This window comes from Kogia breviceps, chromosome 14 (genome assembly GCF_026419965.1).
Source record: "Kogia breviceps isolate mKogBre1 chromosome 14, mKogBre1 haplotype 1, whole genome shotgun sequence".
Taxonomy (NCBI): domain Eukaryota; kingdom Metazoa; phylum Chordata; class Mammalia; order Artiodactyla; family Physeteridae; genus Kogia; species Kogia breviceps.
The window spans coordinates 28,305,617-28,332,906 of record NC_081323.1 but is presented as its reverse complement, the minus strand read 5'-3'; the positions used below and the strand labels follow the sequence as shown (position 1 = coordinate 28,332,906).

Below are 27,290 nucleotides of genomic sequence, written 5' to 3'. Positions count from 1 at the left end.
CCCAGGCAGAGACTTCACTTTACAGTCAAGGCACTGCTCAAGCAACCTGCACCTGCACCTGCACTGCTGCTCCCCCACTGTAGTCGCTGGCCACCCGTGACAGCGGCCTCTCCAGGGTCCCCAGCAGGAACTGAATGCCAGCTACACCCCACAAGCTTGTGGGTGCTGGGCCCTCCACTTGGCAAGCCTTGCCTTCTACTCTTTAAAAAGACTTGACTCAAGGCTCACTTTCCACCAGAGGCCTTCACCAACCACTTGGACCCTCTGCTCAATTTCAAATTACATTTGCAATGCTGACACTCCCTGAAAAAATGATTCTGTGGGACAGCAGGGGCACACATAGGGCTAAACAAAGTTAAATAAGTTTTGTTACTGTGCTTTTCAGGACCTTCGATCACTAACACGTTCTGTGAATTTCCATACAGTAAGATCATAAGGTATCTCAATTACTGATTTATTGTTTCGTGGCTCCAAACTTACCCTTTTTGCCGGCTGTGAAATGGATCTGGGGCCCTTAAATTTCCCCCTGCCAGGGCACTATGTTAGGCTTGGTCAGCGGACGGTTGCAGCGTCTTCACGCAGCACTGGCGCCTGCAGCCCCCGAGCCCCGTGCACCCCTGCTGAGACGCCTCCTGGTGAACGGTTTTCTCAGCGCCACAGAGGGTGAATTTCTACTAAGTCCCTCCAGCAGGCACCATGGCAAAGTCTCTGCTCTGAGAGACCCAATGAGCCATGGCCCTGCCCCACCTGGGGCTCCGTCAGCCCTGGGGGGATGCAGGTCTTGCTGGGGTGCTCTACCTCAGCCTGGAAATAGCACCCCTCGGATCTTCTATCCTGTATCCTTCAGACTTCTCTTTACCTCTTACTAACCAATCCCTCATTATTCTAATCCCGTTGTGACACTAATTCTTTATATAACACTCTCCAAAACAAACCACCACGTGGCTTCTCCTCATTAGACCCAGAATGACCCATCAGGCATCTCCTCACACTCACTGGGCCATGGACCCCTACTTCCCCCCAAACCCTCCAAGATCTAGAGGGAAAACAGAACCACAGGATTCACAGGGACTCATCTAAGTCAACCCTCAACACACTCAGATTTTTACCATTACCTAAACGGCCAGTGTGTGCTTTCTTCCCAACTGTAACGTGAGCCCTTGGGGGAGATGCATATTTAACACTTCTTTTACATCATTCTCAGAACATCTGGTGTTTGGCATGAGGTAAGCCACTGATAAAATTCTTATTTACTGGCTGTATAAAATAATAGGTTTAAACGACAGTTTTCTCAAAAGTAGAGCAGAGACCAAGACTGAACGTAGTGCCACTGTCCCCAGCTTACCAGTCGGATGAGCTGTCGGTCCAGCCACCGGAGCACATCCGGCCCCTCCTCCGACTCCGCGCGGAACACTCCCAGCCGCGCCATCAGGACCGCTGCAGCCTCCTGGTCAAACGCTGCTTCGATGTGTTTGAGCTGACTCTGTGCATCTGCCCAACTGACCATTCCAGAGTGAGTGCTGTGCTTGCATGCAGGAGAGGCCTAAAAGCCAGCTCTCCAGTAAGACACAGATGTGGATACATGACGAGGGTGTGTGTGTGTGTGTGTGTGTGTATACACATAATCTGTCCCTGTATTTTTACACACACACACACACACACATACACACACACACACACACACACACACGAATATTACTCAGCCATGAAAAAGAATGCAATTCTGCCATTTGCAACAACATGAATGGACCTGAAAGATAAGCTTAGTGAAATAAGTCAGACAGAGAAAGAAAAATACTAAATAATACTAAATACTGTGTTACCACTTATATGTGGAATCTAAAAAATGAAACAAATGAATATAACAAAACAGACTCAACAAATATAGAGAACAAATTAGTGGTTACCAGTGGGGAGAGGGAAGGGGGAGGGGCATAAGAGGTAAAAACTACTATGTATAAAATAAATAAGTTACAAGAATATACTGTACAGCATAGAGAATACAGCCAACATTTTATAGTAACTTTAAATGGAGTATAATATATAAAAGTTTCAAACCACTATATGATACACCTAAAATGAATATAATATTGTAAATCAACTATACTTCCAAAAACTTTTTTTTCAAAGTAAAATAAAATAAAATGAATGAGGTAGAGGCTTTTATGCACTGACATGGAAGGTGTCCTTGACACATTCTTGAGAAAAGTTTATGAATATCTTCACATAAGCCATCATGTATATAATACACAAACGTGGTCTATAACTGCACAGAAATGGGATTGTGAAGTTACATGTCAGTACAGTGATAGCATTTTACCTCTGGGGAGAGTGGGAGACCCATTCTTTACATAATTATGTGCTGCTTGAATCTTTTATAAGGAGGATATATTTATGGGTCACTTATTTCATAAATGATGAAAAATAATTTTTAATGAACTTATTCCTATTGAAAGGAGAGTCTTCTAAGCCGGCCGTGCCTCCTCCCCATCCTGCTCTGATCAAACGAGCCAAATGAGCCAGTGAGGGCTGGTGAGAACCACTCACTCAGTGGAATCACAGAGATAAACTACTAGATGTTAGATTCTCTCTCCATAACAAAAAGCCAGAGGTTCAGTGGAAAGTTAACCGGGGCCACTCACTTGCGGGCGATGGTGGTCACGCGGATGCGCTGCTGGGTGCTGGAGTGCTGATAGTGCGTGACGAACTGGATGGCGCCACGGCCCCCCTGCGGGATCGGGGCGTTGTGCTGCAGGATGAGAGGCCAGCACCCGTTACAGTCACCGCATGACTCACACAAGTGGTCACAGAGCCTGTGCACTTGTCCTAAGACGACCGACACGGCAGTGACCACAAAGTTCTTGATGCGTTCTGAATGGTCCACTTAAGATCGGGGCATTTCATTGTTTGCAACTTTTACCTCAAAAAAGAGAACCATATGGAAATAAATACTGAACATGAGTTGATATACGTGTTGAAGGGTTTAGGGATGAAAGACACTGATCACTGCAATTTGCTTCGAAATGCATCCAAACACAATGAATTGGGGAATGGCTAGATGTGTAACAAATCAAACAGAGCAAAATGTTAGTTACAGAACCTGAGTGGTTGATACTTGGGTATTCACTGTACAATTCTACTTATCGTTCTGTACGTTTGAATTTTAAAAAATAAAGTACTGGGGAAAAACTGACACACTCAAAAATTCACCAACATTAAGATGGCTGGCAAAAGTCATTCCTCTTTTGATGACCTTATCAGTTCAACAACAAAGTGACAAAAGCAGTTTGCTGTCTAACTCTGACCAAACCCTGGAAGGAATAATAAAGATGATGTCAGACTAAGATCAGGCCAAACACAAGCCCAAAGTACTATCACTTTGTGGAGAAAGAAACCAGAGGCCACCAGTCTGTAACTAACCAGAAAATACAACACTGAGATGCGATTATTCATGAAAAAATGCACGGCCTCCCTGGTGGTGCAGTGGTTAAGAATCTGCCTGCCAGTGCAGAGGACACGGGTTCGAGCCCTGGTCTGGAAAGATCCCACATGCCGTGCACCAACTGAGGCCCTGTGCCATAACTACTGAACCTGCTAGAGCCCACGAGCCACAGCTACTGAGCCCCCATGCCTAGAGCCTGTGCTCCGCAACAAGAGAAGCCACCGCAACGAGAAGCCCGTGCACTGCAACAAGAGTAGCCCCTGCTCACCACAACTAGAGAGGACTCGTGCACAGCAGCAAAGACCCAGTGCAGCCAAAAAATTAATAAATAAATAAATTAAAATAATTTTTTAAAAAAATGAGCCCACCTGATTGACTACTTCAAAGTAGATGCCGAGCGTAGATGTGGGATCCAGGCCACAGATTTTCCACTGACTCGTGCCACCGACACCAAGCTCCTAGGGGAGAGAAGAGGGATTAAAAAGAAATGAAACAAAAAAGATGCTTCTGTGATTACCTGCTGATGAAAAGCACTGACTCTGAGAAGGGCAGGCTCCTCAGAATATCTCATTCCAAATGAAAATTTAAATTTCGGGACTTCCCTGGTGTTCCTGTGGTTAGAACTCTGCACTTTCACTGCATGGGGTGCGGGTCCCATTCCTGGTCGGGGAACTAAGATCCCGCATGCCACGCAGTACGGCCAAAAAAAGGAAAAAAAAAAAAAAAAAAAAAAAGAAAAAGAAAATTTAAATTCCACTGAAAAAAGTACAATTACAGACCAGAATAAAGTTTAACATTTATTACAGTACTTTACAATTAGGCTTTTTATATTGGCACTCTGGTCAGTTTTCATTACATCATTGAGCTTTATCTCTACACACACACACAATACATAACACTGATGTCAACTGAGAGAATCAAGTCAGGGATGGGGAAGAAGTAAATACTTGAAAAGAAAAAGAATTACCTGCTTAGCTTGAAAGATTTATGTACTTCTTCCAACATTATTAGAACAAGAAATAATTACAGAACTTTAGCTGTTAAATATTAATTTTTAACCCAATTCCTTTATGCAAAAGCTACATATAAATTCTTGGTAAGAGAACTGAATTTTTTTTTTTTTTTTTTTTTTTTGTGGTACATGGGCCTCTCACTGTTGTGGCGTCTCCCATTGTGGGGCACAGGCTCCGGACGTGCAGGCTCAGCGGCCATGGCTCACGGACCCAGCTGCTCCACAGCATGTGGGATCTTCCCGGACCGGGGCACGAACCCGTGTCTCCTGCATCGGCAGGCAGATTCTCAACCACTGCGCCACCAGGGAAGCCCAGAGAATTGAAATTTTAATCATGTGAAGGCTGCTTTGTGTTGACTAGCTGAATGGCTCCCAGCAATAAATAAGAAGTTCACTAAAACATGAAGGGTATCACTGTTTTAAGCATGACATCTAGAAGAAAAGTCTGCAGGTGTCAAATACGTAGAACCATTAACCAAGAAGATCACTAGACTCTGAAACATACATTTGATCATTCTAGAGACAGCGAATATTATACATTTTAACACCTCATTATAATATGGGATACCATCCTTAGAAAGTAACACAATTATGCATTAAGAGAGTCATGATACCTCTTCTGTTACTCTGGATCCACCCAAACTGTACACCGTCAGCTGAGTACAGCTGACACCAGTCCGGTCTCTCTACAAAGCCATGCCAGGAGCCCATGTCCCTGGCCAGAGAACCAGCAATCTCAGGAAGGTGATGGTTAGAGGAGAAAGGGAAGAGTCACAGCTCTATGGTGGAGGCTGGGGAGGACACCTTGTGTTTCACGAGTCTTTCCTAAGCTTAGGAAAGAAGTTCACTAAAACATGAAGGGTATCACTGTTTTAAGCATGACATCTAGAAACCTGTTAAAATTTCAAATCAAGGGGATTCAGAGCATGTCACCCAAAATATGCCAGGCTGGCATAAAGATTATTTTAAGCTGTAGGTAATTTTTAAAAAGCAGACATAAGAAAACTCTCTATCCTCCTCCTACCAGGAAGGCAGGAGCTTCTTAACCACTAAAGACAATGCTAGATGCTTATCAGTCCAGAGGCGGCACCAGAAGAATCTATGTAACAACTCTTGGTAAAACAACCTTCCTTTCCCAAACGTCTCCATCTGTCTACTCTTCCACAATTTGCCACCCCTAGAAGATCAAGGTCCCTTTCCTTTGTCTTGTCACTTACCTACACATTTATTGTAAAAGAACATTTATTGTTAAGATGCAACTAATCCCAAGGTCTAACCCCCTCTTCGAGTGACTCATCACTGAATATGTACGTGCTGTGTATGTGTGTGGTGCACACATTAATAAACTTGTTTGTTTTTCTCCTGTTAAGCTGTGTTTCGTCAGTCTAATTTGCAGGGTCCCAGCCAATGAAACTAAGATGGGTAGAGGGAAAAGAAAAATTTCCCTCCCATATAGCAACAACCCCCAAGCATGGCCACAAACGCTCCAGAGTCCCACAAGCATTGTATTCTCTCACTAATACACAAATTCCTTATGTAAGCATCTACCCTGCCTTGATCAGAAGAACTGTAAAGATGGAATTAGGAAATCACCAGTTTATTGTGATTCAAATACACTGATTCAGGATTATCAATGGATAACCTAAAACCATCAGGTGAAAGGCTGCTGGCAAACAAGATACTCATGTTGTGCTACAATCTTGTTCAACAGATCTCCTGCTAATGGCAAAAAGGAAACGGGCCCCTGTAATTGAAGGACAGTCATCACCTCACCACAACTCAGCACGAGGTACACAGATCACTCAGGAAGCATGGGGGACAGAAAGGTTTAACCCGAATCTAATCATTCATCTAACCTCCACTTCACAGCAAATACAGCAAGGACAGAAAACAAGTCAGACGAGGAAACAAACATACGGAGACACTCGATTACAGAAGACTCCTGGCACTTGGCACTGTCTCTTCAACAGACCAACATCACCAAACAAAACAAAACAAGCAAAAGAGCATAAATAAAATGACAGGAAGACCATCCTACATTTTAAAAGACTGAGGATATGTATTATCAAATACAATAGTGGTTACAGAGGAAAAACAGCTGCAAAGGGCATCTGGAGAGAAATTAGGGAAAGAATATGACTATATGTTAGATGATATTAGGAAATCATTGTTTTCTCAGGTTTGAGAATAACGTAGAAGACCCTTGTCTTCAGAAAATGCACACCAAAACACTGACAGACTAAGTGTCAAGACGTCTGCAACTAGCTTTCAAAGGCAAAATATTGATATGATAAAAGAATATGGCAAATAGATGAAATCAGGTAGATAACACAAATGTGGCCAAAACGAGGACAGAGCAATTATGACAAGACGTCAACGATTACCGACTCTCTGTGGTGGGGATACAGACTCATTACGCTCTTCTCAAAACTTCCCTGTGTGTCTGAAAACCGTACTTTCCTCCCCTTTGCCTCCTCCACCCCCAATCCAAAAATTTCACGGCTGATCCCTACTGGATCCTGGAACAGCTGTACTAAGTTATAATACCTTCTTAGGCAGATATTGTCTATGGAGAATATGCTGGAACAGGGCAGCCTCCCAAAGCCCTGCCAAGAAACAAGAGTACATGTCCCTGAGTACACGGGGGTAACGAGGGACTCACCACAGGGGCTTGGGTAACAACCTGTCTCACCCAGATGGTTACAGGAATATCCTCTCAAACCACCTGCCTCTGGTAACTTCAATAAAAACTTACTCTAAGTAGTCACTAACGAGTGTTCATTGCTGATGAGGATAAAAACTTCAACGGGAAAGGTGAAACCCAGTGTGGGCATCCTGCGTACTGTTCTAAATGCCTCACCTGGGCTGCTCGTGGAGTCCTCCCAACAGTGCTGTACAGTAGGTTCCATTACTGCCTTCATTTCCCGGACAGAGACGCTGGATCCCGGAGCCATGAAGCACCTCGTCAGGGCCACACCTGCACCCTGAGCCCACACCCAACTCTCCCATCCAGCCTCACATTGAAGAGGACGGTGAGGGAAGGACGTGACTGAGACAACCCAGCCCAGACCCACCCTGGACAGGCCTCACTGGACCAAAAGTGTACACTTGGCAGCTCGAGTGTCATCAGAGGAAATGGGCCACCAGCAAGGCCATCTCCCCACCTAGTGAGAGCTGAACTTCATTCCATGTACTCAAATCTGTCACTCAAGGAACACCGCAGTCTGCATGCGCCACAGTGTCACCCACTGCCCAACCAGCTCAAAACGGTCTCTGCGAAGCGAGGCAGAGGGAGCCCTTCCAAGGGCAATAAGCACACGGGTCTGTCCCTGCAGGACTGTGCTGCACAGAATGCAACACCTGGTGGCTCTCTGGCGCGGCCACCCAAGCAAGGGTAGTCGGGTGGTCCCTACCCAGCTCCCCCATTGTCATCTCTGACCCTAAGCAAGACACTTAACCTCTCTGAGCCTCAGCTTTCTCCTCTCTGACCGTTCAGACCGATGAATGGAAAGACAGAAATGACACTACCCCTCAGGGCTGTGGGCGTCAGTGAGTTACCCCTCTCCCCTCACCACAGACACAAGCCAACAGGTGACACAATGCAAGGTCATCCAGCCCCGACACGTCTAAGGGGTCAAATCCCAGACACAGGAGGTGAGGGTGATGGAGTAGTTTTCCTTACGTTTTCTGACACACACGGTCCTTTCACGTTCAGAGACACACAAGGGCCGATGGCTCCGGCAACCTTCAGTTCCCGCGAGGTCTGAGGCAGAATTACGTAAGAGCAGACAGTTAACAATCACCAAGAATCACCCCCTCACAAAGGACACAACTAAAATGGCAGGGTTATTATTCCACCAAGGGAAAACCCTACAGGGATTCTAGCATGCAAAAGCTTGTATATGCTTCTCCAGGGCTGCTGTGAACTGATTAAAACTTTAATAAAACCCTCCTTTAGAAACAGAGTTATCTTTGTTCCAAAGATACAGCAGCATGTTCTACCTTCTCAACTCTGAAATTATCGTGCACAAGGAAGAGAGCAATTCTACCAATACTACTGCATTCTTCTCCTGTGCCACAAACCTGTTGTAGCTAGTTACAAATGTCAATCAGGGAATATGCTGTTTTGTGTTGCTTTAAAAATACTTAATTTATGAACTCCGACACAATAACGAGGCCAACATACTCAGACTTTAAAATCTGAATTCATTTCAGCAAAGTCCATCCTTCTTCATCTTTTTTAAAAAAACCTCAAACATTTGACAATGTTGTTTAAAGTTTAACCTAGATGATTTAATGATTATTGCCAATTTGCAAAGTAATATTTGCCATCATATTTTCTAACGGCCCCTTTGAATGTTTTCTCAATGACTCAGAATCAAGCGTGTAGAGAGATCAGTCCCTAGTGGAAAAACAAAAGCCAAACTCACAATGCTGCCCCATTTTAGAGCGCCCTGGCTAGTCTGCAGACAGGCGCTAAACACAAACCGGTGGTTGGGTGGGCACTAAGCCCACCACCTTTGTAAGGCCTGCTCTCCCATCTCATGGTTTACAACACTGATAAAATATGCAGGTCATTCTTGAGAAGCAAAGGGACAGAATGAATATACTTTGTTGGGATTATTTTGCTAGGAACTTTTAAACTTATCTTTAGATGCCCGTGTCCTGAGGGTGAGGCTCCCCCAACTATGACTACTAAGCAAGTAAGAACACTATTCTTTCATTAAGGTTTTAGAAATCTATTCTACCTTTACTTCCAACGTAGCACCAAATGCCATTCGGAAATTGCCATTAAAATCTTTACTAAAAATTCTTTGGAATGTCTGCTTGAAGAGAGAAGTGTTGAAAGAATCTCCCATCACCATGTGGCCTCTAGGAAAGAAAAAAGGAAAAAGAAAGTGAACCTTTAGGATGACTCAAAGCCATTCAGATGCTTCCTGGGTATTTATGAACAATTATTTTAGAGAAGAAGAAAAAAGCAAGCATGTCCACAGAGGTGCTACTAATCACTTACTGATAATGGAAAAAAGCCAGTTCAATTTGTACTCAAGAAAGACACTATTTTTAAAACATTAAACATAGAATTCTTTAGAACAGTGCTGTATCTTGATTACTGTGGTGGTTATACAAACCTATAGAGAGGATAAAAATTTCAAAGAACTAGACATGCACACAGATTTTAAAAAATGAGTGCATGTACAGACTGGTGAGAGCCAAGTACGGTCTGTGATGCAAGTACGGTCCGTGATGTATCAATAGTTAACTGTGCTGTACCCAGTCAGTTTTCTGGTTCTGACACGGTGCTGTATTTATGTAAGATGCTACCACTGGGAGATGCTAGATGAAAAGCATGGACAGACTTCACTGTACTATTTTTGCAATTTCTTGTACGTTAATTGTTTCAAAATTAAAAGTTTAAAAAAATAAATGATGATATAATCTGGATAAGGTGTGACTAGCCCCAAGGAAGCCAAGACTGTGATCTTCCTTGAAGATAATGGACCCCATAACACAGCCCAGGGTCACCTCGCCTTTGCTGGAAGTCATCCCAAACGGTCGGCTCACTTCAAGCCATCAACCGAAACCTCTAAGTCTTTTTTTTTTTCAGTGTCACTGTTCACACATTTCCCTGATACTATAGTTGTGCAACAGGTGATGTGCCCTAAATACTATCACTCAGGGGTCAAAGGCCTCACTGGGAGTGTGAGGGAAGTGCTGGTCCCTCTCCACAGAGGAGAGACACACACACGTGAACTCTGGTGTATAAGCTCAGGGGTGTTCACAGACACATGGAAGTTTTCCTGTGATGTTCCAAGACAAGAACTCCTGCAGGGCACTGGGGGGAGTCCAGCGTATAAAGTGAACTCACCAGCACAGCCAGGTCAACATCACTGGTTCTCTATCACCTCACGCGCCTGCTGGTCCCCAGGACAGCTGCAGATGATGAGGGGTTCCACCCCCTCCCCTTTACTCAGTGAGGACCCGCAGCACCACCTGGGAGCTCCCTAGAAATGCAGAACCCCAGGCCCACCCATAGCTCTCTGCCACTGCTTTTTCAGCTGCATGTGAACAAGACCCCAGGGGACTTGCACACAAATGCAGGTTTTCCAGATGCCGTCTGTGTTCAGGCATGCCTGGAGCACACAGGGGCCGCACCAGTCGTTCTCAAACTCTGCTCCACGTCAGAAACGCTCGGGAACTTTAAATATGCTGATGCCCAGGCCAAGTACCATGCTAATTAAATCCAACTTTAGGAACAAGACCCAGACCAAATGTAGTTTTGAACGTTCCCGGGTGATTCTGATGTTGCAGCACCTTCAGACTAGTGGTGCCATCGGTGGTTCTCACCAGAATCCCCAGAGAGCTTGTTAAAACCCACCACCAGGCTGCATCCTCAGCCTCTGATTCAGGAGGTCTGGGGTGAGGCTCGAGTGTGCCCATGGGCCCCAAAGGTGGCTGGCCGGGCACCATCCCGCTTTGAGGACTTGGGCTCCCAACCCGCCCTGCACCGCACCCTCCAGGCTGAGTGAGTGCTGGCTGTCACGAGGTGCGGTTACTAAGCCAGGTGAGGGGGCTCCTAATTGCTCTAGCATTCAGCCTATTTCCCCCCTTCTCACAAGGAAGTGCTAGAGGCCACATACTCCATGCTTGCTTTCCTGCCTTGGTGTCTGCAACAACTCTAAGAAATGAAGTTACTCTGACACGACAAGTTCACAGTGAACCCTGACCTCCTTCTGATCACAGCTTCTTCCTCCAGGAGGCCCACACACCCTCCCCAGGCACTGAAACCGCAGCCCAGAGCCGCCTGAGCCAGCCTTGGCCATTCCCACAGTTCCATCACTCATGTCTCATTCCTTAGAATAAGCACTCTCACTTTTCCCAGGGGTTCACTGGCCACATACCCAGTAAGGTTTGTGCAGCACTTCATCTCTAGAAGTCCAGTCTGATCAAGGGCACAAGCGTAAATATCAATGCAGTGACCGTTTGCAGCAGCTCGGTTAGCAAGCATCTCATAGTGCTGCAAAGAGAGAAAAATTATCTTTATGGAACAGCAACATCACTCACTAGGCGTGCCTTACCACACCAAAGGGATGTGATCAAAGAGAGGAATATAGAGACAGTTTCTTTCATAACATCCAAATAAAATAAAACTGCAGTTTTCAGTCTCAAAACACTTTTAGCAGTTTTAGGGCCATCCACTCTAACCAAGGTCTCAGAACTGGGACAGATACTTAACATCAGCCAAGATCTGGAAGGTCATCTCAGCAAGAGGAACTCACTGACCACAAAGCATGGCCTCAGCAGAGCAGCTGTCACTCCAGGGCAGCCTAAACCCCACCTGGGTGACCACACTTACAGCCTTGAGCAAGGAGCACCTACCTTGGTTGCCTTTTTCATGAAGCGGGCGTTATCTTTCTCAATATCGTGCCAGGAACGAATAGGAACCTTTAGTTCATCTCCAACCACCATGCCAGGTCCTTGGGTAGGGGGACCCCCAATAAACAGCATAATCCTGGCTCCCGTGTTTGGAAAAGTGCCCTAAAGCAGTAAGTGGCAGCATTTTAGGAACATACAGCCCACCCCAAGCATGTTTCCCACAGAAATGCTCCAAATGTTGAGTTGTCCTCAGCTGTCATGACTACTGATGATACTGCAGCAAAACGCAGATGACGCTGCCGAGAAGCAGCTTCTCTCTTCCAACCCGAGGGTCTGGCGCACTTTTATTTACTGTGATCCTTGTGCCCTTAATGGCCTTGTGTTTCTCATGAAAACTTTTTGTATTTTCAAAACACCAAGGGCTCCTTCAGTGTGGATAATAATAATCACTGAACCACGTTCTGATAAATTAACACTGCCAGCAAATTGCGGTCACAGCTGATTTTTCAGACAAGGTCAACAAACACATCTTCTGTGAGAAACCTTGTGTGGTCCGACAGGTCCCAGTAAATTCTGAGTTACCTCCAACAAGCCAACAGCAATGGACAAAGCAACACCAGTGGATCGCAGCGGTCTCTTCCCCTGAGGTACGGGCCATGGGTCCCTCTGCAGCTCCCCAAGAAGATCAGTGAGGTTCATGTCTATCTTGTGAATGGGCTGCAGAAATCTGCATGATTTTGAATGGACACGTCAACCCTGATTTAACAAATTACTCTGGTCTTCAGCCTGCATGACACAGTTACTGCTCTTCAAAGTAAGTATCAAGAGTAGAAAAAACTTGGCAGTTTTTTTTTCCTTCAAAGTTGCCTCTAACTACAAACACAAAAAACTCAAAGCAATTTTATTCAGTAATGTCATTGAAAGCCTAGTGTATAGCAACCTGCATATGTAGCATGGAAAAAAAAATCAATTTCAAATAGGAGCAAATCAGTTTAATTAAATTTTAAGCAGCAAAAAAACCCTAAAGACATGCTAACATGAACTCAGTCCATGTAAGGTTCATGGATGTGGACAATCTTCATCGTTCTGAAGACTCCATTTGTATTTCTCTTGAACCTTGGGAGTCATACAGGGAGGAACACCAGTTTCTTAGAGAAGAGGCTGTGCCAGGGATGTCAGCAAAGCATCTTATGATGTTTGCCCACTGTTAACCCAGCCCTGGGCAGCCCTAGGAGCACAGCGGGCCATGTAAACGAAGTGCCCGATCTCAGGCTTGTTAGAGGACACCCAACAGGAACCTTTTCAGTTTCCCCAGCTTTACTTAAAAATCAAAAAGGACAAGAGCCATGTATCTAATAAGAGGGGAATGACTGCATACAGTGGTCTCAAAACCTCTGTGATGATACAACTCTAACAGGAAAAATATTTTGAGCAAATCTGCCCCACGTGTATGTGTGTGTATATATATATATATATATATATATATATATATATATATATGTTAATTATAAATTTTAAACGTACACTGACTTGTCATGTTTGTTATTAAACATTAAATATTGGTTAGGTTGAGTCTTTATTTCCCCTCTAAAAATAAAAAACAAAAGCCCTCCTGCTGTCCCTCCCTCCCACCCACGGCCGCCGCTGTGCATGGGCACGTCCAAGCTCACCTGCTGGAAATAGAAGGGTGCTCCTGCGGCTGTGCTGGGCGTGCTGGGTGCACGGGCATGGCAGGCTTGGTCAGGCCCAGCATGTCCTACACAAACCAGAAAGACTCATTTCCCTTAACACTACAAGTGAATGACTTTTTTTTCCCTTTGTCCTAATGAATTTTTAAGAAACATCCCTTGTCCTGCTTGGGGACAAGCAAGGCACTAACCTGTATCTGCTTTGCAGTTAAATCCTTCGTCCCCCGGAAGACATAACTCTTGGAAATCCCCTCACAGCTGAGTTCATGGACCTGCACCATCCTCCCAAATGTGATCAAGCCCACCAGCGCATCTGGAGGAAGGAGACTCAGGGACATCTGCAGGGATTCCTTGAGTGCTTGGAGGTCGTCTTCTTCCAGGCATGTGTCCACCACGTAGAGAAAGATCAGAGGGGACTGAGCACCTCGCTTTATGCAAAGAAAAACAGCACAATGATCAATATACAAATAGACATAACTAGCTCTTTTTAAAGCAAATCAAGGGAGTTCCCTGGCGGTCCAGTGGTTAGGACTCCACGCTTTCACTGTCAGGGCCCAGGTTCAATCCCTGTTTGGGGTTCTAAGATCCTCCAAGCCACATGGCTCAGCCAAAAAAAAAAGCAAAACAGGTTATGAAAGTAACAAGTCTTTATTTATACTGACTGTCAGGGATAAAAACATCAAAACAAACCTCTACTTACTTCATTAAACGACAAGTTTTATCAAAACAAACTAGACGGGCTTCCCTGGTGGCGCAGTGGTTGAGAATCCGCCTGCCGATGCAGGGGAAACGGGTTCATGCCCCGGTCTGGGAAGATCCCACATGCCGCAGAGCAGCTGGGCCCGTGAGCCATGGCCGCTGAGCCTGTGCGTCCAGAGCCTGTGCTCCGCAACGGGAGAGGCCACAACAGTGAGAGGCCTGCGTACCACACACACACACACAAAACTAGACGTAAAGACTACTTTATATCCAACAATTTATTCCATCTTTTTTAATGCCAGGCATTGCTCCAGGTCCTGCGATACATCAGCAAACCAAAAGGCCAGAGATCCCTGCCTGCCTTAGGAGCTAACTTTCCGGATGGAGAAAGAGGGAGGGATTGTGAAGGCCGGGCATGGGGGGTGGGTGGGGTGGAGGCGTGGCAGGGAAGCTCCACTATTAAACGGGAGATCAGGGCAGCCTTATTAAGATAGTAACATTTGGGCTTCCCTGGTGGCGCAGCGGTTGAGAATCTGCCTGCTGATGCAGGGGACACGGGTTCATGCCCCGGTCCGGGAAGATCCCCCATGCCGCAGAGCGGCTGGGCCCGTGAGCCTGCGTGTCCAGAGCCTGTGCTCCGCAAGAGGCCACAACAATGAGAGGCCTGCGTACCAAAAAAAAAAAAAAAGATAGTAATATTTGCATGTCTCTAATGATTAATGATGTTGAGCATTCTTTCATGTGTTTGTTGGAAATCTGTATATCTTCTTTGGAGAAATGTCTATTTATGTCTTCTGCCCATTTTTGGATTGGGTTGTTTGTTTTTTTGTTATTGAGCTGCATGTAAATTTTGGAGATTAATCCTTTGTCAGTTGATTCATTTGCAAACATTTTCTCCCATTCTGAGGGTTGTCTTTTGGTCTTGTTTATGGTTTCCTTTGCTGTGCAAAAGCTTTTAAATTTCATTAGGTCCCATTTGTTTATTTTTGTTTTTATTTCCATTTCTCTAGGAGGTGGGTCAAAAAGGATCTTGCTGTGATTTATTGGCCATCATCAAAAAATCTACAAACAATAAATGCTGGAGAGGGTGTGGAGAAAAGGGAACACTCTTGCACTGTTGGTGGGAATGTAAATTGATACAGCCACTATGGAGAACAGTATGGAGGTTCCTTACAAAACTACAAATAGAACTACCATACGACCCAGCAATCCTACTACCAGGCATATACCCTGAGAAAACCATAATTCAAAAAGAGTCATGTACCAAAATGTTCACTGCAGCTCTATTTACAATAGCCAGGACATGGAAGCGACCGAAGTGTCCATCAACAGATGAATGGATAAAGAAGATGTGGCACATATATACAATGGAATATTACTCAGCCATAAAAAGAAACGAAATTGAGTTATTTGTAGTGAGGTGGATGGACCTAGAGTCTGTCATACAGAGTGAAGTAAGTCAGAAAGAGAAAAACAAATACCGTATGGTAACACATATAAATGGAATCTATGAAAAAAAGAAAAGGTCATGAAAAACCTAGGGGTAAGACGGGAATAAAGACACAGACCTACTAGAGCATGGACTTGAGGATATGAGGTGGGGGAAGGGTAAGCTGTGACAAAGTGAGAGAGCGGCATGGACATATATACACTACCAAACGTAAAACAGATAGCTAGTGGGAAGCAGCTGCATAACACAGGGAGATCAGCTAGGTGGTTTGTGACCACCTAGAGGGGTGGGAGGGAGGAAGATGCAAGAGGGAAGAGATATGGGAACATATGTATAACTGATTCACTCTGTTATAAAGCAGAAACTAACACATCATTGTAAAGCAATTATACTCCAATAAAGATGTTAAAAATAAATAAATTTTTAAAAAGTCCAATTGTTTAAAGATTAAAAAAAAAAAAAGAAAAAGAAAGAAAGTAACATTTGAGCAAAACCCTGGAGGAGAGGGAGGAAGCAATACAGATACAGGTGAGAAAGCTCTAGCCTGAGGAAAAAGAACAAAGGCCCAGGGGCACGTCTGTTCCCAGCACGCTTGAGCAAAGTCAAGGAGGCCCATTTGGCTGAACGACGACCCTAAAAGAAGCTGAGGTCAGAGGGGTAACACAGCCAGCTCACACAAAACTCTGAAGACTGTCTATTACTCCAGGTGAAAAGGGAGCCATTTTCGCCACTGGAGGTTTCTGAACACAGAACTAATGTGACGTTTTTAAAGAGTTACCCTGGCTGCTGGGTGAAGAATAAAATATAAGTGGGCAAGGGTAAAGTCAGGGCAAAGAGCTAAGAGACTGCCCCAATAATTCAAGTGAGAGGTGGGGGCTGGCCCAGGACAGGAGCTGTGGGGAGAAAGAAGTGGCTGGATTCTGGATCATGTGTGAATATCTACTGCATGGGATTTCCTAACGGATTAGATATGGGATGTGAGAAAAAGAGAGACGTCAAGGATGAATCTAAGATTTCTAAGCTGAACTAGAAGATGGGGTACCATGAACTGAAACGGACAAGGCTGTGGAGGGTGGGTTTTGAACTGAATCAGTGCTACTTGGTAGCCTTCTATGGAGACGGGAAAACGATGCCAACACATGCACACGTGCCATGACCTAATGTTCAGGATCCTGTGGGCCTCACAGCTTTAAATCGTCCAGACAGGCAAGAGACACAGATGACAAAGTATTTCAAAAGAAGCTCAATTTAACACTGCTCCTTAAATGCGCAGCAAACAATTACCTGTATTACGTACTCAACTGTAGAAAACTGCGGCATCAATTCAGCAGGCTGATTCACCTCAGATATGCCTGCATAAGCCGGAGGAAACTGAAGAGAAGAAAACAAAGCAATGCTTCATGAGGGCTGAGAGATACATTATGCCTTTTATTTTCCATTTACAAAAATAGTTAATGACCATATATTAATTCTGAAAGCACAAAATGTAGAACATGTTACTAAAATACAAAAATCATAATTTAAGGGACTTCCCTGGTGGTCCAGTGAGTAAGACTGTGTGCTCCCAGTGCAGGGGGCCCATGTTCAATCCCTGATCAGGGAACAAGATCCTGCATGCATGCCGTAACTAAAACTCATGCCCCAACTAAAGATCCTGCATGCTTCAACTAAGACCTGGGGCAGCATCAATCAATCAATCACTTTTTAATCAGAATTTAAAATCTATAACCCTGTTCTATATCTATATCACATTGGAACTTTTTCTTAATGCAGTTTTAGGTTATCTTGTAACTTCTAAATCATTAAAACACGCACTATTAAAAACCATTTTCAAATTGTTGCCCTGCAAATTAAGGGCTGAAATTTTAGCTGTCTCATCAATAATCTACATGGAAAACTAAAGCTTTTATTTGGGTTTACTACTCTAGCTGTTATCAATAAAGTAATACATGTTCATTGTAGAAAAACTGGCAAGTACAAGAAAAATATAAGATAAAAGATACCCCCCCCCCATCACCTGGAGGCAGCTACTGTCAACATCTTGGTGTATTTCCTTCCACACTTTTTCTACTTAAGCACAGCTGAGATCACCTTATACACACAATTTTGCAACCTGCTTTTTGGTGCTTAACATAATGTCAGAGGTGTTTTGTCTTTTCTATACAAACATTTTAAATTTGTAGCTTGTCATTGATTTTTTCCCCCAATCTTTAAAAATCGTGGTAAATGTTACCATCTTAATCTTTTTTCAGTGTACAGTTCAGTGATCTTAAATACACTCATAATGTTGTGCACCCATTTCCACCATCCATCTCCAGAACTTTTTTCATCTTGCAAAACTGAAACTCTGAACCTGTTAAATAGTAACTCCCCATCACCCCCACCCAGCCCCTGGCAACCACCTATCTACCTTCTGTCTCAATGAATTTGACTGCTCCAAGTACCTCATTCAAGGGGGATCATACAGTATTTGTCTTTTGTGACTGGCTTATTTCACTCAGTAATATCATTAAGGTTCGATCACGTAGCATAAGTAAGAACACCTTGCATTTTAAGGCTATTATTATTGCATTGAACATACAGACCACATTTGCTTATCCATTCACCCGTCAGCAGACACTCAGATCAGTCGCAATGTTTTAGCTATTGTGAATAATACTGCTATGAACATGAGTGTGTAAGTATCTCTTCAAGACCCTGCTTTCAGTTCTTTGGGGTATATATCCAGAAGTGGGAATGCTGGACCATTTGGTAAACATCACTAATGATTAGTGACAATGAGTATCTTTTTATGTGCTTAGTGGCCATCTGTCTATCGTCTTTGGAGAAATATCTATTCAAGTCCTTTGTCCATTTCTGAGTTGGGCTTTCCTGTTGTTGTTGAGTATTAGGAGTTCTCTATATATTCTGAATATTAATCCCTTATTAGACACACGATTTGCAAATATTTTCACCCATTCTATGGGTTGGACTTTTACTGTTGATATTGTCTTCAGATGCCTTAAAATTTTAACAATAAATTACATTAAAAAGACATGAATTCTGAATATAATAGGGTGTAGGAATGTTTTTAAGATCTGCATATACTCTGAATCACCCAGGGAGATAAATCTTGTACGGTATCTGCTTCTAATTCCCAAGACTATACAAAAGTCATCCACTGCACACTGGTCTCTTCACCACTGGACTCAGTGTGTGCTATCTGAGAATGAGATTGTTAATCAATTATAATCAAATATAAGAATAAACAAGTGGATGTTATTAATATCTTAAGATCTGCTAGAGCACTATATATTATGTTGGGCATAATTATCTTCTAACAGCTTTACTGAGATATAGTTTATATACCATAAAATTCACCCATTTTAAATGTACAATTCAATGATTTTTCGTAAATGCACAGAATTGTGCAATAATCACCATAATCCACTTTTTGAACATTTCCTCCATAGGCACAGTTCATTTCAAAGAAAAGTCTCTCTCATCATTTGTGAGCTCCTAGTTTAGTAGTTAAAAATGTTTAAATCAAAACAAGATCAGCTTAACCCTAAAAGTTAGAAAGGTCAGAAAATGAAAATCCAGTAATGTACACTATCCAATTAGAATAAACTGAAGTCAAATGTAATATAAACACCTTATCTGTTTTCTAGGATAACATACTCAGTGCTTACAGAAAACCTATTTAAAAAAAAAAAAAAAAAAAAAAAGGAAATCTATGTCTCCTCCACAGCAAAGACAAAGACTCATATAATGAAACTGAATGACCATTCAAAACAAAAATCACATATGTTCAACATTCAATATTAGGCTTAAGAAATATCACCTTGACAGGTGCCCTGTGCCAGGGCAGACACAAATTCAACCTCACTTAATTTTTTTCAGAGTAGGACAACTAAATTGAAACACAGGAAATACTTGTAAAATAATTACAGTTCACATACCTGATTTCTTTGGAAACAGAAATTACAAGCCCAAAGCTTTGCTCGATAATCAACCTGACTGTGAGAAAAATAAATATTACAACCAGATACCGTTTTCATTTTTAAGGTAGAAAGCATAAGTGTAAACTTCTTGTTCAGTAAATCACACGGACGTGTGTTCCTGTGTGGGTGCCTCAATGGATGAAGGTATGCAACACATTCTCTGCAGCTAGAGTTCTGGCTGCTTAGTGCACCGAAAGGCTCCTTCAAGCAGCAAAAATGAATAACTACTAAATCCTTTTTGCTCTTTTCCGATTTCCTAGATAATATTTAGAAATTCATGAGTTATAAAAATTATAGGTTATTTCTTTTTGCCCTGTTATCTAAACATACTCTTTATGATTTTTCTAATGTCTTTATTGTTCAAATATATGAAACTATGAAATTTTAATACTAAAAGGACATTTAACACACAGGAAAAACAACTCAGACTTTAACCACACTTAGTGCACTTGAAGAAGTTGAGCAGAATGTTTCTGGGTTGATACACTTCCTAGAACTGGTTCAAGATAATGCTTTATAGTTGCTTCCCCCCCCCTTTCTACATTTAGAAAATTAACGATCAGCTGTTATTTTAAAAGAACAGCAGCATCTTATACATGGGCACACCAAGTAAGAGCAAGGAGAATGTACTAAAAAATGTTGCCTCATATAAAAATTTTATCTTTTAAAGAGTATTTATGACACTCTTCACTTGTTTAAAAATTCTTTCAAAGAGTGCCCACATTTAAGAGAGCTATCATAGGTCACCATTTCAGGCACAAAAAAGTTACACTTAACAATAAAATCATCACGAGTTCAAATTTCTTCTGCCTATTACCTCTTCCTGCCATACAGCATCACCATACCAGGTAGGTACAACAAAACTCTCTAAAGCTTTTGTATATTTTTTGGAAAATGCTTTAAAAGGCACCAATAAAATCAACAGTTAAGGCAAAAGCAAACTGAAAATCAGAAAAACAAGAAATTACAAATCCTTTCCCTCTACCTCCACCTCATTCCCATAAGTTCTAATTCTATCTGGAATATCAGGCCAGGGAGATTTCCACAAGCATTCATCACCTAAGACTCTCACCATTTACTAATCATCTCAAATTTGACATCTTGCCCAACTGAGTCACTTTTAGGAGAATCACGGGAAAGTCATAATTTACTGTATTCATCATTTTTTAACTAGTTTTTAAAAGAATTCATACCAAAGTGGATTGAGAATGGCTTTGCAAGTTGGCCTGCTGCAAAGCACTGGTTCATACTGTACAGGGGGCAGGTCTGGACGTTCTTTCAAAGGAGTAAGGATACAAGCCAGGGGAACAACCATTCTTGTAGCCTCGAGACGGCTGGAAGGCCACACATTCCAACTAAAACGCACGCCATCGCGTTCTTCATTCTGCTGAATGAATTCCAGGTATGTTGCCATTGTCTAAAAAAAAAAAAACACTAAAGATAAAGTTTAATCGTATGTGAAATTCTCAACTGAACTTCAAAAAAAGATGACCGCCTAATGCCACGTTTCTTAAATACTTAGTCTGGAAGAACCTGTCACTGGAGGATGACAACATCTCACTTCTCTCTGACCCCCAAGAGCCAATTAACTTCACAGCTACCTCTCCCATTCCTTTCTCAACCCTCCTTTCTAGCCATTAAAAAAATAAAAGGGGCGGGAGGTTTACAATCATTTGGTGATCTCTAAGTTGCATGTAGGTGAATAATAGTAATTTAAATCTCCTCCTAGATCACATATCATCTCAGCCAAGCCAATTTCAGCCCCGTGCTCAAGGGTTGTCTCAAACCCTGTTTCAGCATCCAGCTACGTTCCTCCCTGACCCCCTTTACTCCTTGCTCTATTCCAATAAATACTGTATTATAATTTACATTCCAAGCGATCTTGGTTTTGTGCCGTTTCTCTCCTTCCATTGTTAATTATGGAGAAAAGAACTGGATACTGAAGTGCGAATCCTATTCACAACAAGAGCTACCAGTTCTTAGCCAAGGTACTACTACTTGGGATCACCAAAATTACAAAGGCACACTTGCTATTATGCTGAGTTCCTCACCAGCTCCTGTCCCCTCACCACAGTTGCTTATGCTCCTGCCTTGGAAGATTCCAGTTAATAAAACAGCCATTCAGACTAAGTACGTTTTTCAAACCCAGATAATGCCTACTCCATCCTGTTTACATACTAAAATCTAGGCTAACACACACTTCAGCTATTAGGTCAAGGGAACAAAACTCTCGAAAACAATGGGAAAAAAGGCAAATTAAAGAATCTACTTATAGGGCTTCCCTGGTGGCTCAGTGGTTAAGAATCTGCCTGTCAATGCAGGGGACATGGGTTCGAGCCCTGGTCTGGGAAGATCCCACATGCCGCGGAGCAACGAAGCCCGCGTGCCACAACTGCTGAAGCCCACGCACCTAGAGCCCGTGCTCCGCAACAAGAGAAGCCACCGCAACAAGAAGCTTGCGCACAGGGACGAAGAGTACTCCTGCTTGCCGCAACTAGAGAAAGCCGGTGCGCAGTAACAAAGACCCAACGCAGCCAAAAATAAATAAATAATTTTTTAAAAAAAGACTCTATTATATAAGTGGCCTCTAGTGCTCACTTATGCAATGCTGAATAATGACTGTCTCCAAGCTATTTTGAGACGTGCCATACTGTTAATTTGGACTAAGGGAACAACATAGGGCTATAAATACAAATGAATTACTCTATTACACACAACGCGGACCACAAAAATTCCAAATGTTTGTTCCAACTGAAACTAAGGCATCTATTTGTTATCTCTGGCAAAAGCGGGAAACTGTAGCTCTGTGTACACAGAACACACTTCTGCAGCTTCCTGGCTAGTAAAGGGTTAATTCAGGTGGTAATGAAAGCAAGTTCTAACATCGCAATCCTCAGCAAGCACCTCGGCAGACTTCAGTAAGTGGCTGTTTTCCTTCTCAAAACAGTTCATTATTAAAAGGCACTATCTCCATCCCATGTCCCCAGGGCATCCACAAATTAAAACCTGAGCTCTCCACTTCCCACTGACTCTTCCGCTCTCTCCCTCAAGAGCATGGATTCTTAACTCTGGGCACATAGCCAACAGGGGACTTCACTTATTGACTTCAGGGTCAATAAGTACTCTGAAACTGATGCAAAATTGTGTGCATGAGCCAAGGTGCATTTTTCTAGAGAGACGGGTCTACCCCAACACCATACTTTCAAAAGGGAAGGCTTTCAGAATAGGTTAACAGCTGAATGAATTAATGAATAAGTAAAACTGTAAAGATCCTGTAGACGTATCTGCCAAAAAAAAAAAAAAAATCTGTACCATTCATTCCACCTTAAGACATGACTTTTCAGGACACAACTAAGGTAAAGCAAGATGTAATCCTTAAAGAGAGTCCGAAGACCTGGGTTCTAGCTTCGGCTCTGTCACGAAACATAAGTCATTTAACCTGAATCTCGAGTTCCTCAACTGTAAACTGGACATTGGGTCCTTCCGTTCCCCGCGACTCCAAGGGATTCTGCGCCAGAATCCGGCCAGCCGGACGCCGCACCTGGCTGGGACCACCTCACTCTCAGCAGACCCCTGGGTCTTCGGGCCCTTCAGCTCCTCTGACCACCGGGAAAAGGCCTCGCCCCAGAAGCAACCCACCCGCCCCTAGCAGAGACTCCGGTCCCTGCCCTCGGGCTCTCATAACCTGTGCTCCCCACTCACCTGGCTAGAGCCGCTCACCTGGCCGCAGCTGTACGCACCACCCACAGCTGCAAGAGCCGGGCTCCAGTTCCCACCGCCAAGTACAGCTCAGCCCTAAGCCGATTGGTTAGAGCCCTGTGCGTCACGCCACGGCGCCGTCCGCTGGCCAATCAAAGAGCGCCTCCCTGACGGGCGAGCGGAAGGAAGACGCTTAGAAAAGCTGAGCCGCCATTTTGGAACAGGGCAGGAGAGATGTGGTTGGCTCTTCAAAATCACAATTACTCAGAATACACGTTTTTCCACGTTCACCTCTAAACCTTTCTGCTTCACGAAACACCAGCGCCTAGGGAACTGTTTCCTAGGCGCAGCCAGCGCGCCTCAGGAGCTCGCAAGACGTCCGCTCGCTTCAGTGGGAAATCCCTCTCATCGCCTTAGTTACCGGGAAGCGAGAACGTTGACGTGTGGCCCGGGAAGAGGGCGGGGCTCCTCGCGGAGGAAACCGAAGCTGGACGGAAGGAGGTGTCGGCGCGCAGAAAGGGGCGAGGCTAAGGGAGAGTGAGCCTTGAGCGTGGGGACGCAAGCGTGCAGGAGTCCTGTCAGTTAAACAGGTGTAGTTATTCTTCCTCACCTTGCAGGGTTTCTTTCCCTCGTTCGCGCACAGGTGCCTTCCGGCTGTCTGCGGAGCCTGGCGTTAGCGCACAGGCTTAATCCCTCTCGATCCCTGTCATCCTTCCATGAGAAGGCGAATAATTGGGAACTGTCGTAGTCAAACATTTTAAGAGACTAACAAAACACCAAACTGCATAGAGCACGGCTTTCTACAGCCACCATGGCCGCTTTACCCCTTCTTATAAGTGGCAAAACCGAGCACGTTTATTAATCTGACCCAGAGATATAGCCCGTATGTAGCATTTAAAAATAAGCAAAATTAGGGCTTCCCTGGTGGCGCAGTGGTTGAGAATCCGCCTGCCGATGCAGGAGACACGGGTTCGTGCCCTGGTCCGGGAAGATCCCACATGCCGCGGAGCAACTAAGCCCGTGAGCCATGGCCGCTAGGCCTGTGCGTCCGGAGCCTGTGCGCCACAACGGGAGAGGCCACAACAGTGAGAGGCCCGCATACCGCAAAAAAAAAAAAAAAAAAAAAAAAAAAAGCAAAATTATATAAACTTAAAAGTATGCTTAAAGCATATCAAGGCGTCCAAGAATTAATTAGCTCAATTTAATATTAGTACAAAGTTTTAAGTGACTAACAAATCATAGAAATTAGTTTTAAGTCGATGTGCTATGAAATTAATTGCTGTTAATATAAAAATTTGTTGAATAATGGTTCAGTTTTATTGAACAAGTTTACACTTTTCGTGTATCTAAAGCATTATGTAAGAGTAATAGTAGGTTTTTTAATACTTAAACTGGTATAAGTTAAGGAAGTTCAAATCAATTATTCCCTCAGTAAAGAGACACACTCAATTAAGATACAATACACATTTGTATCATAATTCACAGTGAGAAAATTTTTCCAAGTCCAAGCTGGTGCTGCTTGCTGCACAACAGGCCAATTGAGAGATGAGTTGGGGCAAAGACTAGCGACTTTATTCGGAAATTCGCAGACCCAGGAGTGTCAGGTTCTGACCTCGGGTGGCCTCGGCCTGCAGCGGCTTGAAGCAGGATTTCGGTTCCCAGCCAGAGACTGAGGTATGGCCGCGGCAGTGAGAGCGCTGAATCCAGCCACCAGACCACCAGGGACCAGTGGCCAGTGACAAGGCCCCGGCCCGTCAGCTGTGTAGAAATGAACTTCTACATAGAGACGGAAAGTAGTGAAGCAAGTAAAGTGTTTATTAAGAGGGAAAAGGGTACAGTACGTGTACTGGGCCCAGAGAGTCACGCCCTCGTGGCAGTCTGAATCACTTTTATGGGACATTTCTTCATGTTTCCTGTGGCCAATCATCTTGCTTTGCCTGGTTCTGAGTCCGAATTTGGTATATCTCGGGGTCCTTTCCTGTGTGGGTGCGCATCTCTTAGCCAAGATGGATTCTAGTGAAGAGGCCTATGGGTAGTTGACGTCACATACTAGGAGGTGGCGCCCCCTCCCTTTTTGACCTCCAAGGAGCCTTTCCGCACATGTGCAGTCCGGGAGGTCTCCTTGACTTTTGGAATAAGGAATATGTGATCTTTTATCTCTTATCTGGGCAGGGCCCAGCCTCCTCCATCATCCTGCTTTTGTGGAGTTTCTGTCCGCAGGGGAGAAACTGTTCAGCCTGGGGCCCATCTACCTCCTCCCTCAGTTCCAGCCAGACTCAGGAGGGGATGTGTTAATTTCTTTTTTCCTGAAGCCATTCACAGGAGGGGGCCTGGTCAGGATGTTTCCTATGAGCTAAACAAAGGTATTTTAGCTTAACACTCAGGCAAGGGAGGCAGAATTCCTCGAGTTTGGCCATTATGTATACTTTAAGCTGTAGGCAACATCCCTTTGGTGATTAACTTGAAGCAAAAGCAATAGAATACAAAGGTTAAAGTAAAAGAAGCAGATCCAATGTGGAGTCATATTTATTCTTCTCTTTTACAGAAAGACATAGCTTTTTTAAAAAACCAAACATTAAGAAAATATCATTTGCCAAAAATTTGCTTGACTTATTTGAACCTGGATTCCTAGTATTAGAAATTACTGTAAGAAGGATTTTTTAAAATCTAGCACATTAATGTATTAGAAGTTTAATTTCCTTATTTTAGGAATAGTGAATTTTAGGAATAGTTGATTTATATGACTGTGTAGTTATCTTGATAGGCATTGGGAAGGAAGAAAATTTCCTCTTTCCTTCTAGGTTCTTCTGGCTGGCGGAAGAATTAGATAGACATGAGACAGATTAACAGGAGAAAATGAAACATGGGAGAGACCTAGGGAAAATGAGTAACTTGCCAAAATGTTTTAAGTCCTCACCTTAAAAACCATCCTCAGCTAAAGACAAAAGAGGATATTGAGGGTGGGGAGTCAGTTATGGGAAGTCACCAGGAAAAGCTCAGTAAACAAGGGTAAGGTTGTTGATCAAATTTAAGTCACTGCCTTCTCCACTGATAACTTGATAGAGATGTGGTCATCCTCTTCCTAGTACAGAGAGGGAGACAACCTACAAATGGAGATTTCCCTTACAAATGTAAATGTGTCTTAAAAAAGGATAATTCCTACTTGGCTAAGAGTTTTTCCACATCTGCTGTTTCTTAGAAAATAACCAGCTTAAAATAATTAATATGGCAAGAGGCAATGAGAACAAAGCTTCTTTAAAAGATGTAATAATCGAATTTGTTAGAACTCTCTAAAGTTAGTAAACCATTTCACACTCTTACAACAAGAGGTGAAGACCTTTGCGATTACATCCATGAAGGCATACAGATGCACAAACACATAGAGAGTGTAAAACAAAGAATGTTGTCTGCCATCCAGTTCTATAAGGATCAAGTCATGAGCCACTGCAGCCGCTGACCTACAACACACGCTGAAAGGGATTAAGTACCAAAACCAGGATGAACCATTCACTGTTTTGGATATACGGACCCCTAGATATGCTAGTGAACACAGGTTCATGTGCCTGACGCAGAGCGAGGCCAAACAATATTGAAACGTCAGAGTTTAGGGCAGAGAAAGGTTTATTTAAGGGCTGTTCAAGGTAATGGGTGGCTCATGCCCCTCCCCCCCAAACCCGGAAATGCCCCGAAGGGTTTCAGCAAAACTTTTTTTTTTTTTTTCTTTTTTTAAGAACTAGGGTTTGAGTCCTAATTTTCTTTTTGTTTTTTGTTTTGTTTTTTGCCATGCCGCGCTGGTATTGACCGTTATTGGCTGATATTGACTATTCTATTAAGAACGATTTTGAAATCAGGAGTCCTCAACAAAGAAAACGGCTTGTGTTCTGCTTGTTTGAAACTAAAACATACTTTTCTATACAAATATCAGTTAGTCTAGGTAAGA

At 43.5% G+C, this 27,290-nt stretch overlaps 1 protein-coding gene across 2 annotated transcripts in view; it reads right to left on the bottom strand.

The window, feature by feature from the left end:
• The window catches only part of SEC23B (SEC23 homolog B, COPII coat complex component), a 36,204-nt gene extending 12,386 nt beyond the window's left edge, over window positions 1–23,818 (bottom strand). The window contains exons 1-14 of one of the 2 annotated variants that reach the window (XM_059036316.2): window positions 23,372–23,818; window positions 20,845–21,068; window positions 19,610–19,667; window positions 16,953–17,039; window positions 13,711–13,947; window positions 13,502–13,587; window positions 12,414–12,558; window positions 11,835–11,993; window positions 11,357–11,472; window positions 9,203–9,326; window positions 8,137–8,217; window positions 3,811–3,900; window positions 2,643–2,749; window positions 1,346–1,499 (exon numbers count right to left, since the gene is read on the bottom strand). In XM_059036316.2, coding sequence (XP_058892299.1) covers window positions 1,346–1,499; window positions 2,643–2,749; window positions 3,811–3,900; window positions 8,137–8,217; window positions 9,203–9,326; window positions 11,357–11,472; window positions 11,835–11,993; window positions 12,414–12,558; window positions 13,502–13,587; window positions 13,711–13,947; window positions 16,953–17,039; window positions 19,610–19,667; window positions 20,845–21,065 — 1,665 coding nt within the window. In that variant the 5' untranslated portion in view covers window positions 21,066–21,068; window positions 23,372–23,818. Of the gene's footprint in view, window positions 1–1,345; window positions 1,500–2,642; window positions 2,750–3,810; window positions 3,901–8,136; window positions 8,218–9,202; window positions 9,327–11,356; window positions 11,473–11,834; window positions 11,994–12,413; window positions 12,559–13,501; window positions 13,588–13,710; window positions 13,948–16,952; window positions 17,040–19,609; window positions 19,668–20,844; window positions 21,069–23,353 lie in introns of both variants that reach the window. The other variant, XM_059036315.2, reaches the window with a different exon arrangement.
• Between the last annotated feature and the right edge of the window lie 3,472 nt (window positions 23,819–27,290).